We start from the raw sequence: 19,070 nt of genomic DNA, 5'->3' as shown, positions 1-19,070 counted from the left end.
TTCTGGAATTCGACTTACGTCACCAAATCGACAACGTTGTCTATAGACGAACGGCCGCACCTGAATCCTGTCAACGTGTCTGGGTGAATTTCATAGTGCTCCAGGTACCACTCCGGTCACGTTAGAACCATCTGTTCCATTACTTTTCCTACACAACTTGCAAGCGCAATCAGACGGTATGACGAAATGCCCAAGGGTGATTTGCCAGCTTTGAGGAGCGAAATCAGGCGACTTGACTTCCATTCCTGGGGAACGGTGCCTGTCTGCCACGAGTCGTTGTACAGGAGCAAGAGTGCCATTCGAGCTCGTTCGCCAAGGTTGCACAGCGCGGTATGTAATGCCATCTGGTCCTGGGGCTGAGGAACGCCTGCGTAAAGCGAGCGCAGCTTCAAGTTCGTCCAGAGAAAAAGGGCACTCCATACGGGGATCCCGTGAGGATGGCGAGTGTTCAGCAGTCTGCGTTCCAGTAGAACTTAAATACACCGGAAATCCTCTTACAGAAGGATTCTGTGACTTCAATCTCGCTGCATTGTAGGTAAAGGGCCAGGGAATTAAATGGGTGGCGCTGTCCAGGGGTTGCACGGAGGCCCTGAACAGCTCTCCATATAAGAGACAAAGGCTTTCGGGGATCCAGAGACTCGCAGAAAGACGCCCATAATTGGGAAGCCAGCTTATTTATCCGACGCTGTATTTTCTTCTGTGTGCGTCTGGCCAATCTCAAATCATGAATGGACTTTGAGCGCCAATATCTTCGGCCCACACGGCGGCGAAGTGCGCGAAGTTTCTCTAGCTAGATGTCAAATTCGGTGCATTTGGAGCTTTTCAATTACGAATGTGTGGCAACCTGTAAGGCACCTTTTATTGCGTCTCCTAGGCTGGATGGTATCTCGTCTCGACAGCAGTCTTCCAGGATTGATATAAGTTTCGGCCAGTCGATGGATTGAACGGCACCGGAGAACTTGGAGCTAGTCAGCCCCTCAATCGCGAGATAAGTTGGGATGTGGTAACTTCCCCGCGTTTCCAAGTCCGAGAACCATTTAACTCTTCTGTTAAAGGAGCGCAAAACAAAGCTGAGGTCGAGAAAGCTACTATGCGCCGTTCCTTACAGATAGGTGGGGCTTCCGTCATTTAACAAGCAAAGTTCTCGTTCAGAAGCAATCAACACCAATTCTCTGCCCCTCGATCGAGTTAATCTTGGTGCTCCCCCAGAGGTAATGGTGGGCATTGAAATCCCCAGTGATAAACCATGGCTGCGGAGTCGTCAAAATTTCCTGTAAGCGCTCACAGTTTAGACGAGTTCTTCTTCTTCTTCTTTCTGGGGTTTTACGTGCCAAAACCAGTTCTGATTATGAGGCACGCCGTAGTGGAGGGCTCTGGATAAATTTTGACCACCTGGGGTTCTTTAACGTGCACTACAACGCAAGCACACGGACGTTTTCGCACTTCGCCTCCATCGAAATGCGGCCGCCGCGGCCGGGATTCGATCCCGCGACCTCGTGCTCAGCAGCGCAACGCCTTAGCTGACTGAGCAACCCCGGCGGGTAGTTTAGACGACCTGATGGTGATAAGTAGGCTCCCAGAATTGTGAAGGTGACCTTGCTCTTCTTCACAGTCAAACACATGTACTGGTTTTCATTGTCAGGTGGCACTGGTTGATGAACATATGTCAAGTCACGGCGTATGAAAACAATAACTTTGCTGCATTGCCCCTGCGTGGAGGAGGTAAAGCACTCATACCTGGACAGTCTGATGGGATATGACAGGTTTGGCTCACAAATGACAATAATGGGAAACTATGTTCTACTGCATGGGCCGCAAGTCAGGGTGGTCCTCGCATCCACCACACTGGGAGAGGCAGACCTGAAGGAGTTCGCCGCCGTAAAGAAGGCGTTCACCGACCACTTCGTCCACCCGCCGAATGAGCTGTACGAGCAGCCGGGTGAGAAGGCCGACGCATTCTACACTGCGCTTCGGACGATGGTCAAGCGCTGCAACTATTCCTCGCCCGACGTCGAAGAGCGGCTCGTTCGAGACCGTTACCTCGTGGGCTTGCTTGACCGCAAGCTCTCGGATCAGTTTTGTCGAAACCTGAGATTGCCGCTGCACGAAGCGCTCACGCAAGTTCGCTAGCGAAAAGCCGAGTCACGAGCGCAAGGTTCGTGACTCGGCTGATTCATCCTCGCTCGCCATCGACGCCGCTCGCCTTCGCAAGGGAAAGCCAGCGCCAGCTGATAAGACAACGCAGCAGCTGTGCCCATTCTGCGGGCGCGCATCCCACCCTCGCGCCGACTGTCCTGCTCGCATGAGCGTGCTGCGACTTTTGCCGCAAGAATGGCCATTTCGAGAATGTGTGCTTCAAGAAGAAACGCGGAAGCGGGAAGCACACACCGAAGCCTTCTGCCAGCTCCATCGAGCTACGTGCAGTTGCAGGAGAGTGCCCGAACGCGAAGCTCGTCGAAGTACTCATTAATGAGTGCCCACTTTCCTTCAAGGTGGATTCCGGCGTGGAAGTTTCTGTCGTACCCAGTACGTTTCCCGGCGTCCCCTTGAAGCTTCAAGACCCCAAGAAAAAGTTGAAAGGCCCTGGCAACAACATCCTGCCGGTCATAGGCACTTACTTCGCTAACCTATCATGGCACGGCAAGTCCACCAAGCAGCTGCTCTACGTACTGGCAACCAAGACGGTCCCCGCTGCTGGGTTTCCCGGTAATCCAAGCCTTGGGCGTCTGCACGTTTGTCGACCAAGTCTCGGGGACTCCACAGCCCTCGGGCGACTTGTGTCTCGATCCCAGCCTCTTCCAAGAACAGGGACACTCCCCGAAGCCTACACCATCAGGCTGCAACCCAACGCTACGCCTTTCTCCTTGAGCATACCCCGGCGCCTTCCACTCCCTCTCTGCAGCATCGTCAAGACTGAGCTAGACAAGCTAGAAGCAGAGGGCGTGATTCGTTGGGTGGACACACCCATTGACTGGTGTGCAGGACTAGTTGTCGTCCCCAAGGTCTCGGGCGGCTATCGGCTCTGTGTGGACTTGGCGCGCCTCAACAAGGTGATTCTTCGAGAGCGTCATGTGCTTCCTACTGTGGAAGAATGCCTCAGGTTGCTCGGAGAAGCCAGTTTTCTTCAAGCCAGACGCCACGTCGAGCTTCCACCAAGTCAAGCTGTCTACCGAGTCCCATGAATACACCACGTTCATAACCCCCATCTGGCCGCTACTGCTTCCTCCGGCTGCCGTTTGGGATCACGTCTGCACCGGAGTACTTCCAGCGGCAGATGTCCAGGATCCTCGAAGGCCAACCGGGTGTGGTGAACATGATAGACGACATCCTTGTCTTTGGGAAGACGCGCTCCGAGCACGACCGTCATCTCCGACAAGTCATGGATCGGCACGCTCAACCGGGCGAAGTGCTCGTTCGCCACTTTCAGCGTCAAATTCCTTGGCGTCGTGATGTCATTCGCTCGCTCAACAGTTACCTCAGAAATAGAACATTCTTCCATAAAACTGTTAAGGAGATTTAGTGACGGCAAGCGGCAGGCGAAAAACCAGTACAGTCGCAAAAGAGCAACGGTCTCAGCGCCAAGAGCTCGCGATCTGCGCTCACGCCCGACATCGATGAGAGCGCCCTACTACTGCTTGCTCCCTGTTCTTCTTCTTCACTACAATAAACCCGGCGGCGAAGGGGAGCCATCCTGGCGACTCAATGGGACGCAAGGATGAGAGGGTCGTGATGCGGCTTAAGACGGCTGACGTGGACCGTGTCGCGACCGAGACGGCGCTTGTCCGAGGAGGGGTTGACCGGCTCAATGACATAAGTGACGGGCGACCGGCGCTCGATGACGTGGTACGGCCCGTGGTTCTTGGCAGCAAACTTAGGAGTGCGGCCAGGAGAGTTGAAAGGTATTCGGAGCCAGACGAAGGATCCAACGGCAAAACTCTGCACATGCTCATCGGTGTCGCGGCGATCTTTCTGGAGGGCTTGGCTGTCGGACGTGAACGAGCGGGCCAGCTGACGACACTCCTCTGCATGCTGGGCGACGTCAGAAATTGCACTGAATTCGGAGGCGTGCGAGGCTGCGAGCGGTACGGTAAAAATTGTGTCCAGTGTGGAGGATGGTTCACGGCCATATAAAAGAAAAAAGTGTGAAAAGCCCATCGTAGACTGTGTCGTGGTGTTATACGCGTAAGTCACGAAGGGGAGAACGATGTCCCAATTGGAATGATCAGAATCAATGTACATCGACAGCATGTCACCGAGCGTGCGGTTGAAACGTTCCGTGAGCCCATTCGTTTGAGGGTGGTCGGCAGTTAATGTGCGATGAACAATATGACACGAGCGGAGCAGCTCTTGTATGACGTTGGACAAAAACACACGGCCTCTGTCGCTCAGCAGTTCCCGAGGGGCACCATGACGGAGTATGAAATGGCGAAATATGAAGGAAGCGACATCACGGGCACCAGCCGCAGGGAGTGGAGCTCTTTCTGCGTATCGCGTGAGATGGTCCACCGCGACAATTATCCAGCGATTGCCTGCAACAGAGCACGGAAGCGGTCCATAAAGGTCGATTCCAATGCGTTCAAAAGGGCGGGCAGGACATGGTAAAGGCTGCAGCTGACCGGGTGTATGGTTAAACGTCTTCTGTGGTTGACATGCGGAACAAGACCGTATATATTTACGGACAAATGCGTACATCCCACGCCAGTAGTAGCATTGGCAGAGCCGTTGATATGCTTTCAGCCTGCCAGCATGGGCATGTTGCGGATCAGCATGGAAGTATGCACACACATCGGCTCGCAAGTGCTTGGGTATATGACCAGCAGCCATTTACGTCCGTCCTCCAGGTAGTTGCGGCGGTATAAAAGTGCATTGCGTATTGCGAAATGCTTGGTTTGTCGACGAAAGGCACGGGGTTGGGTAGCGGGTGAAGAGACGCAGAGAACTTTCAAGAGGGACGCGATCCATGGGTCCTTGCGCTGTTCCGAAGGCATGTCGGTGATGGTGAGAGCATCCAGGAAAAAGTCGACCGCTGAAGGAGGCCCTGCTTCGGATTTGACGAGTGAACGAGAGAGCGCATCCGCATCAGAATGCTTGAGCCCAGATCGGTAAACGACGCGAATGTTGAATTCTTGAATACAAAGAGCCCATCGACCGAGACGACCAGAGGGATCTTTGAGGGAAACCAGCCAGCAGAGTGCTGATGGTCGGTTACAACGTCGAAAGGCCTGCCGTACAAATAGGGACAAAATTTTCCTAATGCCCATAAAATCGCGAGGCACTCTTTTTCAGTGACCGAATATTTCGCTTCCGCATTGGTGAGGGCGCGGCTTGCATAGGCCACAACATACTCGTGGAAGCCGGGCTTGCGTTGCGCGATAACTGCACCAAGACTGATACCACTGGCGTCAGTATGTATTTCGGTTGGCGCAGCCGGGTCATAACGGCGTACCACGGAGGGCGAAGTAAGTAGGCGGTGCAGTGTCGCAAATGCGTCGTCGCAGGCTGATGTCCAGTGGGAAAGGTCGCTGGGGCCGGCGGGGAGCTTCGTAAGCGGTGCGATGATGGAGGCGAAATTTCGGACGAAGCGACGAAAATAGGAGGCCAAGCCGACAAAGCTTCGAAGTTCTTTGAGGGTAGAAGGCTTCGGAAACTCGGCAACAGCACGTAGTTTGTCCGGGTCAGGGAGAATGCCATCTTTGGAGACGAAGTGGCCGAGGATGGTGAGCCGGCGAGCCCCAAAGTGACATTTCTTCAGGTTGAGTGAAGGCGTGCGTTTGTAAGGCAGCGTAGAATTGTGCGTAAATGAGAGAGATGTGTAACGAAATCGGGAGAGAACACGACGACGTCATTCAGATAGCACACACATATCTTCCATTTCAGACCGCGTAAAATGTTGTTCGAATGTTGCGGGCGCATTGCAAAGTCCGAAAGGCATCACGGTAGATTCATACAGGCCATCCGGTGTGACGAACGCCGTCTTGGGACAATCACACTCCGCCATAGGGACCTGCCAATATCCCGATCGCAAGTCGAGGGAAGAAAAAAATTCGGCACCTTGAAGGCAATCGAGGGCATCGTCTATTCAAGGAAGAGGAGAGACGTCTTTGCGAGTAATCTTGTTGAGGTGTTGGTAGTCCACACAGAATCTAATAGAGCCATCTTTCTTTTTGACCAGTACAACAGGAGAGGACCAGGGGCTGCAAGAAGGCGTAATGGCTCCGTGCTGAAGCATGTCGTCAACCTTCTCCGTAATGACACGACGTTCCGCAGGTGACACACGGTAGGGGTGCTGTCGCAAAGGAGCGTGAGGCCCAGTGTCAATCGTGTTAACAACCGCATTAGTTCGGCCCAGTGATGCTTGCGGTAAGTCAAACGAAGTGCGGAACTCATGTAGAAGGGCAAGAAGCTGCGTCCGTGCAGCCGGATCGAGGTTGCTGTCGATGGAATGGTGAAAAGAATCCGAGAGCACGGTGTCGGACGCAAGGTGAGGGGTCAGGGCGTTCAGCGGATGCTGAGTCTCAGGCTCGGAGGGGTCAAAGGGCACGATAACAGCAGCGTCTACAGGCTGAACGTGGCCAAGCGTTTCATTTCGGTACAAAGTCAGAGGGCCGGAGTTGGGGTTGCAAACAAGTCATCCGGGATTGTCCTGATGAAGCGCGAGGATGGCAAAAGGCAGTGACGTATTGTGGCGGCGACGAAACAAGTCAGATGGCGTGAACAGAACGGTGGCGTCGGAAAGGGCGGCGCAGGAAACGGGAACAATGACGGCACTCTGAGGTGGCAGGTCAATATCGGCAGTGACGACAAGCTTTCTATCCCCAGGACCAGCCACCTGGGTGGAAGGCGTCTCGGGAAACACAGCGAGCTCTACCTGACCACAAGCGCAGTCGATAACAGCGTGGTTACGGGCCAAAAAATCCCACCCGAGGAACAGGTCATGGGAACACGAGGCTAGCACAAGGAACTCAACGCTGTAGATCGCGTATTGTATGAGCACCCTGGCCGCACATGCTGCAACGGCTTGAATATATTGTGCGCTCGCAGTACGAAGAGAAAATCCTGATGGGGGCGTCGTCACTTTATGGATAGAACGGCAAAACGTATGGCTCATTACAGAAATAGCGGCGCCAGTGTCCACAAGCGCAAGAGTTCGTACACAGTCAACAAACACTTCAATAATATTGGCGGGAGACAAGCGAGGACTTAGACAAGTTGACGACGGCGCAGCTCGTGCCTCAGAAGCTGCGGTAGTCAGTTTTCCGCCTCACCAGTATTGGACCGGCAACACATAGGCGAAAGAGAACGGCGGCGCGGTGAGGGGGACCGACGAGCAGCAAAAGATTGGGTATCGGAAGTGGGCCGGTGATCACGGGCGTATGTTTCAGGCTCTCGTTCTGGCTGCGTGGGATAGAGAAGTCGGAAGGAGTGGTCAGGATATCTCGGCGTACTCGTGGTCGCCGCGAAGTGTCGTTGATAGAAGCGCGCAACATAACCCGGAATTCCGCAAGCGTAGCAGATCAGGCGGTTGTCTGCAGTGCGCCAAGGATTTGCGTACTGTGGCTGCGCCCCGAAAAGCGCCGTCGCTGGTGGTCGAATTGGTGGTTGAGAGTTCAGTACTGGTTGAGGACGTGGCTTCACGACGGCATCCGCATACGTCAGAGGCGCGGCAACAGGAGTCGGCGGAGCAGCAGACGGCACCACAAATGATAGCGGCGCGGTGACAGCAGTCGGCTGAAAGGCAGACGGCTAAGCCTAGGTAACCTGCGCCTGTATCACCTGTCGAATGGTTGGAGTCAGGCAGGGCGTAGGCACTTATGCAGTCGGAAAAAAATGAAAGCAGTCGAGCAACTTCCTCACGCAAAAGCTCCTTAATCTGTGACAGGAGCGCTGTGTGGTCGCAGCCGATGGTCAACGCAGCGAGGGAATCGTCTGTTGACGTCTGCCGCCGAGATAGGACACGCTGCTCACGTAGTCCGTCGAAGCTCTGGCACAAGGTCGCGAGTTCAGACACGGTGCGTGGGTCCTTGGCCAGCAACATCTGAAAGGCGTCGTCTATGCTTTACTGATGTGCTTGATCCTGTCTTGCTCAATCATAGAAGGATTCACGCGCTTGCACAAATCAATGACGTCTTCAATATAGCTCGTGAAGTTCTCGCCCTGCTGCTGCGCACGTCCGCGTAGACGCTGTTCAGCGCGAAGCTTGCGCACTGCGGGGCGACCGAACACTTCCGCGAAGCTCGTCTTGAAAGTGGTCCAAGTGGCGAAGTCCGACTCATGGTTACGAAACCAGAGGTTTGCGACGTCTGTTAGGTAGAACAGGACGTTGCCTAGTTTTGTAGCATCGTCCCACTTGTTGTGCGCGCTCACCCTTTCAAACGACGATAGCCAATCTTCTACGTCATGGTCATTGGTGGCGCTAAAGAAAGCGGGATCGTGCTGGCGCAACACGCTTGACACAATGACCGACAGAGATTGGGGCGCGTCTTGCTGGGTGGAGTCATCAGGCATTGTCGGAGCAGTGGTGGGCAACGTCCGGCTTCGGAGTTCCAGGTTTGAAGAGGGTACCCAGCGCCTCCACCGCTTTGATAAGGAGATTTACTGACGGTAAGCGGCAGGCGAAAAACCAGTACAGTCGCAAAAGAGCAACGGTCTCGGCGCCAAGAGCTCGCGATCTGCGCTCACGCCCTACATCTACGAGAGCGCCCCACTACTGCTTGTTCCCTGTTCTTCTTCACTACAAAACAAATTTAAAGTGCTCAGTTTAGTTCTTCCAACACTTGACAACTATTCTAATTCACTTCAAAATTATTCCACCCTGAAGACTATTTGCTTCGACAAGCAAAATATTACTATTTGCACAAGCATAGAAACTGCGTTTAATCTCACGCTCAATCCACAGAAGGTCTATGAATCTGAACAGAAGAATGCACATGGCTCCGGCAAGGTTCTAGGACATGGAAGGGACCGCATGTAGATTTGTTCTCCGCTACTGCGGTTGTCGGTCTAGCTTGTGCGTCTGCTGATATTGCGCTTGAATACTGATAAGGTCTTCGATTGCGAACTTGTCGGTGGCAGGCTTCCCGTGATGTTTTGCCACCAGCCCCTCCACTGGCCACACTGCTTAGGCTGCCAGATGGGGATATGACAACCAAAGTTGCAGTTCTGTACCAGTCAACCCGGCGGCACCTTTCTTCATGGCCACCACGTTTGTGATATCCCAACACGGTTGATGGCCGAAACATCTTTCTGCATATGAAAATGAGGTCATTCCTGTTATAGATTAATGCTAGGGGTATGTAGTAGTGGCACAGGTATTGTGCAGGTCCGAAACATCGGGCATCTCAAAAAAATGTTTGGGATCCCAAGTAGAGTGGGAATCGATGTAAGCGAAGCTTTCTGTGCTGTTTGCTTTGATTGACAATAATTAGCGGTGATGTTGACGTCAAATGTTTAATTTTTGCAGTGTCTAGTGCAATAAAACAATAGTGAATTGATGCTAAACGTTACTTTGCATGGTACACAGAACACACAGCGAGACGTGTTTGCTTGAGGCGTTGCTGTGCGCCATTATTCATAAATTCGAGAAGGTAAGCATTCTCATTGCCTCACATGGCGCATCACATCGTGGCAGAAGTGTTAAACTTTATTTGAATTGTGGGGCTGTACATGCTAAAAACACAATCGGATTATAAGGCACATCGTAGTGGTAGACTCCGGATTAATTTTAACCGCTGGAGTTTTTTAACATGCACCTAAGCACACAAGCGTTTTCGTATTTCACCCCCGCTGTAATGCGGCTGCCGTGGTTGGGATCAAACTCCCGAGCTGCAAAGCTACTGCAGCGGGCACTGAAGTTATGGGGTCTTCCCCAACCCGTAGCGCGTATAATCGCAGCTACGTAGGGTTCGGGCGAATAAGGCAACAAGCGAGCCAACTCAACAACGTTTATTGCTGTGGGCAATAAAACACACTTGCAGAGGGAAGTCCGCTCTCTATAATAAGTAATAAAATAGGCTTGCCTCGTCGCATGTAGTAGTCACGCAAACGAGGTCACTCACGGGTTTCAGCGGATAAATCCGTATGGGCAGGTAGGTCAAGCGAGGTCAGAGAGACCCGGGGGTCTCTCGGTCGCGCTCTTTTATACCTTTTTACCTTTCCGCGAGGGGAGTGTCCTCCTCGCCCGCCGGATACTTTCCCTCTTCCTGCGCGTCGCGAGAGGCGAGCGAGAACCGGGAGAGGGCAAAGTGCATTTCTCCCGTGTCCGCCCGGCTCCCGCTGCGCGCTGTGCGCGCACGAGATGTATAACGAGATGTCCGCCCGGCTACCGCCGCGTGTACTCCGTGCGCAAGCGACGGGCGAGCGCCCGCGGGAGAAGGTGGCAGCGTGTGCTCCCCACAAAGTTTTGATTGGCGTGCAGCTGCTTCTGTAGTGTTGCCTAGACGCTACGGCGCTGCACGCCCTACGTTAGTTGTCCGCTTGACAAATTTGCACGGTGTTTAATTTTTCAAAAATGGCAGAAACGCACCATACTGTACCTAGAACTCAAGTTTATCCAGTTTGTCTGCAACCAGCTCTTATGTCCAGTAGTAGCGTTTCCTTGCCTTCTTACGCCGCCTTTTCCCTCTCTCGCCATTCCCCCATGTAGCGAAGAGTGCAAGACTTGTTCACTCATTTCACGACTGCGTAGGTTCTACCCATTCTCCGTCTGCTCTCCCTACCTGCTCTCTACCATTCTACCTTCTCTCTGAACAGTTGCAAATTAGTACAAAGGTGAGCGCTGTAGTTTCTCCAATGCTTTTGCGGTGGGTCACGGATAACTGCAGCTATCAAGAGGCCATTGTGGCCCAGGGAGCTCCAGAGGGCATAGTGGTGGTACGATGAAAAGGTCCAAATGAGTTTCTCGCACCACTTCTCGTCTCGGCCCCGATCCTGCCATGTACATGGCAGGAGAGCTCCTACATGCTCTAAACCACCTCCCAAAGCGGTGTGCAGTACAGTGACAGCAGCTGAAGTAGAACAGTCGAAGGAAGAGGTAAAGAAAGCTTCGCTTTAAAACTGACCCGAGTCTATTTCATGTTTTTGCTGCCAGAATACATAATTTTTCGATGGAGGTGAAATGCAGTATCTCCAGTGTGCCGTGCACTGGGTGCACGTTAGAGACCCTCGTGTGGTCAAAATTATTCCAAAGTCCTCCACTACAGCAAGCCAGATTGTGGCTTTGGCACGCAAAACACCATAAATTATTATTATTGTTATATATATATTCCGAGGCATGTGGACACAAATACTTGCTTTGGCATAACTGGTACCACGACCGATACCTCATTTTGGATCTCACTATAGCAGGAGAGAAGTCAGCCCAGATAAAGCATGACAAAAATTTTATATTTACTTCGTTATATCCGATAATTCGTTATACCCGTGCTTCTTACACCCAGATTTGTCTGTATATGAAGAAACATTTATTTCCTATCGAAAGTTAGTAAAGCGAGTTATTCAGACATCTGTTGCACAATAATAAGCATTACAATGCAGTACATTGAACATGCATATGTTGTAAGGGCACGTGAACACGAATTTTTGAGATATAACGAAATAGTGCCAGGAAGGAATCACATCAAATTAAATATAGAATATTTTCGAGTAATAAATAGTCCCTTTCACAAGTAATATAAAATACCAATCACATCCAAGTAGTATTCATAAAGTTAGCAACATTCTGTCATTACACTGCAAAGAAGGAAGCATTGTTTATAATAAGCACAAATATAGCATTAGAAAACAGATTAGCAGCCTCTTCACGTACACAGAACTCTTCAGAAAGTGCAAATGATTGCTGTGTAGCCAGTAAAATCTGAATGTCCGAGCAGCATAGCCTACTCTGCTAGGCAAGTTCACATGTTTCCGAATACCATGCTGGTCTGGAATTAGTATGTTATATTTCTCAAGAAAAAGTACAATTCTTTTAGCAATGAGGTTTTCAAAAGTCGCTTAGGCATGACAACATGGCACTAAGATGCTATATTTATAATGCACTCGTATCACCAATTTTTTGTATCACCAATTTTGTGATTGAAAACTCCATATCTTCACCAATTCTGCATATATGCCTGAGAAGAATGTGTGATGAAATATCTATTAGCGGTAGACATAAAAATTTGATATTTACTTTTTATATGATCACTTATTCATCAATCATATCCTACACAGCTGTTTTGTTTGATTTCATTGGCCTTACTGCGTTGCTTCATGCATTGATTTCTTGATATAAAAATGTGTTATATTGATAAGCAGGGATCTTGCAGATGCATTCGTTATAGCTAATACCAAGTAGACTACTGCCCATCTTGATGGAAATGTCGGCAGAACATTCAGCACGTGCTGCCCGATTGCACCGTGCCTGATCAGGGTCTAACTTTTACGTCACAAGAAGGTTGAAGTAGGTTACTTTGATAGTAATAGTAGAATAACAACGGAAAATCTTAAAAACCAAGATAGGCTTAAGGGTGTTCCATATCCACTGCCATGGCCATTGGCGGCACACCAGCTAACACATCCAGTCGCAAGACTATACACATACACAGAAAAGGAAAACACGGTTTATTGTCAAGAGGTCTCACCAATTTTACACCAAAAGCCCTAATTAGTAAAGCACTGAACATTAAATGTGGAAGATGTAGTTCCACCGGCAGGAAGTTATCTTTTCATTTTCCTTTTGCTCATTATTTCAATTAAACACCACAATTATTTTCCTCTATGCTTTCTTCGGCTTGATCGTCTGTCTGCTTCCATCTTATGTCCGTAACTTCACATCGGCAGCAATATAATGTCAGGTAGTAGCGACGGTGAAGAAAACAGTCGTAAAACTGTGTATGACGAAACTGATTTTTTGTTGGGCGAACCTGTGCCCACAAAAGCAAGCTACACTCGAAGCACAACGATAGCGGCGAACGCAGTCGGCGATCGGCGAAATCTGATCAGCGACGAAACGCGTCGGCTTTTATACACGAGTCATCGAAGCTTCCAGATTATTCCCTGGTACCCCCGTGTCTTCCAAAAAGTTCTAGACAATTCGCGTCGCTCATACAATCGGATTTCATAAGCGTCGGTAACAACAGACAACAGATAGAAGCATCGATAACGTTAGTTCGATGCTTCTGTTTGAGATAACGTTTGACATTTGTTGGCCAGTGAAAAGCGGTCACCGGTGAAAGATAAACATGTACACGTGTCAATATTTAGAACACCAATATATTTGTGTGAGACATCTAATTATCAGAGTTTATCATGTGTGGGTATAATATTATATTACACACACTGAGTCTATTGAAGGCATAACTGAGAGATGAGGATTTCAATCAATCAATCAATCAGTCTTTTATTTTCTCTGAAATATTGAAGGAGACAAGACTAAAAGCTCGCAAGCTTGACAGAGGTCCTGCCCCCTTTTCAACTTGGCTATACAGCAGACCAACAACAAAAGGTAATTTTTCCCAAACAAAGATTCAAGAGACAAGAGAATAGAAAGCACTGGGTAAGGAACAGTGCTAATCATTGCACTACAAAAGAGAATAGCAACAACGCCATGGGAAAGAAGGAAACAATATAATATAAAATGGATGCGCTATCCTTACATTACCTTGTTCAGAAAATATTGTCTAAGAAGAATATTTGAATCCTCTAAAGGGTCAACCATTTCTTGGTTCAACTTATTTATTAACACTGGCAGAGTATAAAAGATAAATTGTTCAATGTAATATGCTCCAGGTGTTGGAACAAACCACAGTTAAGTTTATGTCTGGTCTGCAAAATATGGGTGTATTTTGCAAGTTCTGCCAGATGACCAACCAATCTAATTTGGGTGTTTGCAAGTTCCGCCAGATAACCAATCTAATTCTCATCATTTCGTGAAGAGGACTTGAAACTCATTAAAAGTCTGTAATTGTATAAAACAGAGACTGGTAATATTTCATATTTAAAAAAAAGAGGACAGGTATAGGGAAACAGTAGGGCACACCAGCAATGCATCTCACAGCTATATTTAGGTTCAACTTGGACAAATAAGTGATACCTGTAGTACCCCAAATGGTACTGCAATATTGTAAGAGGGAGAGAATTAGAGAGTTATAAACCAGCAGCCTAACTTTAACAGGAAGATTAGTGCACAGGCGTGACATAAAATCCACTGCTGAAGATATTTTTGATCTGACACAATCAACATGATCATCTCAAGTGCTTAGAAAATATGACGCCAAGGATTTGACAAATTTCTGTGGTATGTGTTCACATGAAGGAACACAAAATGAATGCGGCCACTGTAACATACCAAAACTCAAAACTAAACAGGGCTCAAGCAGTCTCGCTGTGCTTATTGCAAACGGGTACATACCGAACGCCGTACCACATTAACAAAATATATCCAGAGAGGGAGATTATGAAGGAATGTAATGATTGTAATGGCATCATTGAAATCAAACATATGATCGCGGGGTGCCCCGCAACTCTCCCCAGCCTCCTGGAAAAATGGACTCGATGGAAAAAAAGAATACAAAGCCCATTGCTTCAACATCAACTAAGGGCTGTCCAGAGGGCCCATGATGTCGCTGAAGGGCATGGCCTGACAGTGCCAACATGGGAGCGGCCCGCCTCGGCTTAAGTGGAGACTCTGGACCTCTTTAAATAATGTTTACACACACACTGTAACGTACTGCAATCTTATCACTACAAATGTTCCTGCAACTTCCTAGATTAGGCTGGCACCTCTTCTGAAGTGACTCAGCAGTTCGACATAGAAGAGCATATGGTGACGCTTGAGCTAACTGATGCACACAACACTATGAAGGATGCTACACACTTATGAAGATTCCTAACACAGACTTTAGTTCAACATGGCAGTTGAACTATGGTATTCTGGTGCTTTTTTTGATGTTTTTTCAAGGTACCTTGCCACCGAAAGGACATGGAGCAGATGGTGCAGCGGTATGGTCGATCGTCAGTATGACGGCGCGAGTGCGTCAGCATTCTGGACTTTGTCTTGAAGCTCTGAGGGCACGAAGGGCACGGAAATGGCCCCTGGCCCGTGTGGGTGCGCAGATGTTGCTTCAAGGTGGACATATCGGAGAATGTCCCAGGGCATGAAGGGCACCGAAACGGCTGTTCACCCGCGTGGAAGCGCAGGTGGTGCTTTGTTAGGCAGCTCTTCGCTGTGAAAGTTCGAAGGCACAAATGGCACTCAAACGGACGCTTGCAAGCGTGTCTCCTGATGTGTACTTTCATACGCCTCATATCATCGGTCTCATAATCACAGAGGGGGCAGTGGTGGAGGCGTCCCTGGGGCGTGTTGTCACCCTTGGCCTTTGATGGAGAAATAGAAGGCCTTGATGCTGCACATTTAAAACAAAAGTGAAATTTATTGTGAAATGCCAAAGAGCAGCATAAATACTACAGGTATCATGGTTCCATCAAAGCAAATTACAAATCTGTGGCATGCTGCAATATTTTTGTACTGGTGTAGCACTCCGGCGCAATCACCTGGCACGGCCAAAGTGGTCTTGCAAATGCTAGAGCATCGGGCCATCTTGTCGCAGCAATCTTTGACCGTCATAACATCTTTGGCTCAAGAAACTAGCTTACATGGCTTTAAGCGAGTGATGCACAGCTCAGTATGGTGCTGTAGTTCATCAGTGTGAAAAACGAATAAGAAGCCATGTGTTCACTGTACATATTCCTGGTAGCTGCACTCAACTTTTACAGTTACAGTACGAGATACAGACAAACAGTCAGCACGACCTGTAGCAGAGCCCGCGCGGCGCACAAACATCCCGCATGCGGTCTGCGCTCGGCCGCATGTCTAACCTTCAAGATGGTGGCAAAGCCCAATGTGGGCACAGCGATTATGCAAGAGGTCTATGCGACAGGTGCCATAGCTAGGGACAGGCCGAGATGGCTGGTGTTTTAATATGTGCCGTGTTTTTGTGTGCCCAGTGTTAGAGGCTGCGCAATCTGAACTTTCGAAGTACTGGTGAAGCGAGACGGAGGATGAAGCATGGCTGGTGCTCTTCAACATGCCAGCTTTCTGAAAGCAAGCGTTTGTGGTCATCGAATGAGATGTGTTTGTGCTTGCCTGTGCACGCGTGACACTATGCTTATTCGTTTAATTAGTAAGCAAATGTTTACTGCAATTTGAAGACAAGATAAAACTGGCCGCCAAGTTTGTGATATCACAATGCAGTTGATGGCCGAAACACCTCTCAGCATATACCATGACAGAACCAATACCATGACAGATCAATTCTAATTTAACAATAGCAGGAGAATGTAGTCCACTGAAATGAAGAATAACCAACCAAATTTTATATATATTTCGTTATGTATGATAACTTATTATAACCGTGTCCTTTTAATGAGGTTCGACTGTGTATGAAGAAACATTATACAGTAAAACCTTGTTATAACAAAATGGGATATAACAAACTAATGAATACAATGAAGCAATCGTAATTCCCCTTGAAATTCCAATAGATGCCCGTGTATTGGAAACCTCGTTTTAACAAAGCTAAAATTTCCTCACAATGGGTATAACAAACTTTTTTTTTCACAGCGAGCATTTACTGAGCATTTTGGTACCTGCCAGGTCAATGTCTTACAGTGCACGACGTGCGCACCTCCTGTGTGCATCTCCCGGCCTCCCCTTTCCTGTAGAACTCATGAGCCCACCCGCCCTTCCGTTGCACGTGTGGGGTGGCGCCGACCACAGTTGTTGTTGCTTGCCGTTGTCTGCGTGTGCATCAAGGTTATCAGCGTTTCTATCAGTTCGTTCGTGTGAGTTCCGGCCGCCAGAAAAGAGAAGGATGACGGTAACGGCAAACATAAGTGCAAAACAATATCAATCGAGCAGAAGGCAGCTATGCTGAAAGCCGTCGAGTCCGGCGTGCAGAAGAAAAAAAAGTGGCCGAAGATTTCGGCATAGCATTGAGCGCGCTGTCGATGATTTGAGCAGCAAAGAAGCTGTCACCAGTGCTGTCGCACGTGACGTAAAAGGCGACAGAAAGAAGCTGCGAGCTTGAAGGTGGTCTTCAAGTGGTTTTTAGATGCAAGAGCAAGTGGCACTCCTGCGAGTGGGGCACTGTTGCAGCAGAAAGCAAGGGACTTTGCTTGCATCATGAGGCACGACAATTTTGTGGCAAGAGCGCCACGACATCGTCGACAGGGCCGTTGGAAGGGAAGCGCAGTCTGTTGACCGCAAGCTGCAGTGGCGTGGGTAGAAAAAACATTGGACAGCTGCTAGCAAAATACAGTGCCAAGGATTTGTTCAACGCGGATGAGACCTCCCTGTTCTACCAGATGCTGCCGCAAAAAACCTTGGCCCTCAAAGGTGAACGCTGCCAAGGCGGGAAGCAGAGCAAGGTCCGCGTGACTGTGTTGCTTTGTGTCAACGTGGATGGGTTGGATAGGATGCCAGCGCTGGTGGTCGGCAAAAGTGCGTCACCACGATGCTTTAAAGGCAAACGAAAGCTCTAAGTGAGTTATGTGTCCACCTGCAAAGCTTGGATGACGAGATAAATTTTTGCACAATGGCTGCGGGAGTGGGACGAATGGCTGGGCAAGCAGAAACGGAAGATATGCCTCGTCCTGGACAACTGCGTGGCCCACCACACTGCCGCTGTGCTCAAGAACATCGAGCTATGCTTTTTGCAGCCAAACTGCACCGCAGTTGTGCAATCTTTAAAACAAGGGGTTATTATGAACTTTAAGTCGAACTACCGCAATTGTGTGATCAACCGAATTCTGTTTAATATTGCCGCGGTACAACGCCGAGAGAGGACAGGGAGACGTTCTTCAAGAACAGCAGGACAACCTGTTCAAGCAAAACAGAACAGAGACACGTCTTTGTCGTCGTCAGCCAAAATCCCCCTGACCCACTAGACGGAGTCGGTTAATGCTCCCATCGTCGCTGTCGTCTGCCTAGAGCACACGCGTCATTTGTCCCTCCCTAGAAGAGCATCGTCCCGATGCTATACCAGAGATGCCACTTGCGGAAGTGAAGGTCTATCGCAAAGTCATTCACTCACATACGGCTTCATGCGTACAACATGCACAAGTTCGGAATGGTGTGGGCGGCGCCTCGTACAGTTGGGGCTATCGGGGATGACCTCGTATAGGTGACATGACTGAGTCGCCACAATACTCGATATTGGACGAAGTATCGCCTTAACAGCTTTTCGGAGAGGCCTCGTTTCCGTATGGGTGTCCAAACCCACACTCTGTCGCCGACTTCATAGCTTACGGTTCTACGGTGGGCATCATAGCGGCCTGCGTCGTAGTCTTGCTGCTGGCAGATCCGCACGCGCGCGAGCTGCCGAGCCTTTTCGGCGTGTTGCGTGAACACATAGGCGTCCATTTCAGTGTCGTCAAATTCTTGTGAAAGCATTGCATCCAACATCGTTCGTACATCCCAGCCATGAACAAGGGTGAACGGAGTCATGCGCGTCGTCTCTTGTTTCGCCGTGTTGTACGAAAACGTGATATAAGGGAGGGTGTCATCCCAATTTTTATGTTCGACATCCACGTACATTGAAAGCATGTCTTCAATTGTTTTGTTAAGGCGCTCTGTCAGTCCGTTGGTTTGTGGATGGTAGGCGGTCGGCTTCCGATGAGCTGTTCCAGTTAGCAGCAGGACGTGATCTAAAAGTGCAGCCGTGAATGCGGTTCCTCTGTCGGTAATTACGACGCTTGGGGCTCTGTGTCGCAATACAACATTTTCAATGAAAAATCGCGCCACCTCGGCTGCTGCGCCTTTCTGGATGGCCTTTGTTTCAGCATAACGTGTCAGATAGTCGGTTGCGACGAGAACAAAGCGGTTCCCTGCAGTGGAAGTAGGAAGTGGGCCCAAGATATCCGTTCCAATTTGTTCAAATGGTGTTCGAGGAACCTGGACAGGTTGTAGGAGGCCGGCTGGTTTCGTTGGAGGTGACTTGCGTGCGCCTCTGGCAGTCAAGACAAGTGCAAACGTGATGTTTCACAGCCGTGGTAAGTCTCGGCCAGTAGTAGCTTTGCCGCACTCTGCCCAATGT

At 49.6% G+C, this 19,070-nt stretch overlaps 1 protein-coding gene across 1 annotated transcript in view; it reads right to left on the bottom strand.

The window, feature by feature from the left end:
• Positions 1-13,355: 13,355 nt before the first annotated feature.
• Positions 13,356-19,070, bottom strand: part of LOC125946092 (zinc finger protein 674-like) — a 43,117-nt gene continuing 37,402 nt past the window's right edge. The window contains exon 3 of the mRNA XM_049668552.1: positions 13,356-15,380. Within this exon, the coding sequence (XP_049524509.1) occupies positions 14,881-15,380 (500 nt within the window). The 3' untranslated portion in view covers positions 13,356-14,880. The remainder of the gene's footprint in view (positions 15,381-19,070) is intronic.

The sequence above is a fragment of the Dermacentor silvarum genome, chromosome 5 (assembly GCF_013339745.2).
Source record: "Dermacentor silvarum isolate Dsil-2018 chromosome 5, BIME_Dsil_1.4, whole genome shotgun sequence".
Lineage (NCBI taxonomy): Eukaryota > Metazoa > Arthropoda > Arachnida > Ixodida > Ixodidae > Dermacentor > Dermacentor silvarum.
The sequence above is the reverse complement of the archived record's forward strand: the minus strand, read 5'-3'. Positions and strand labels throughout refer to the sequence as shown.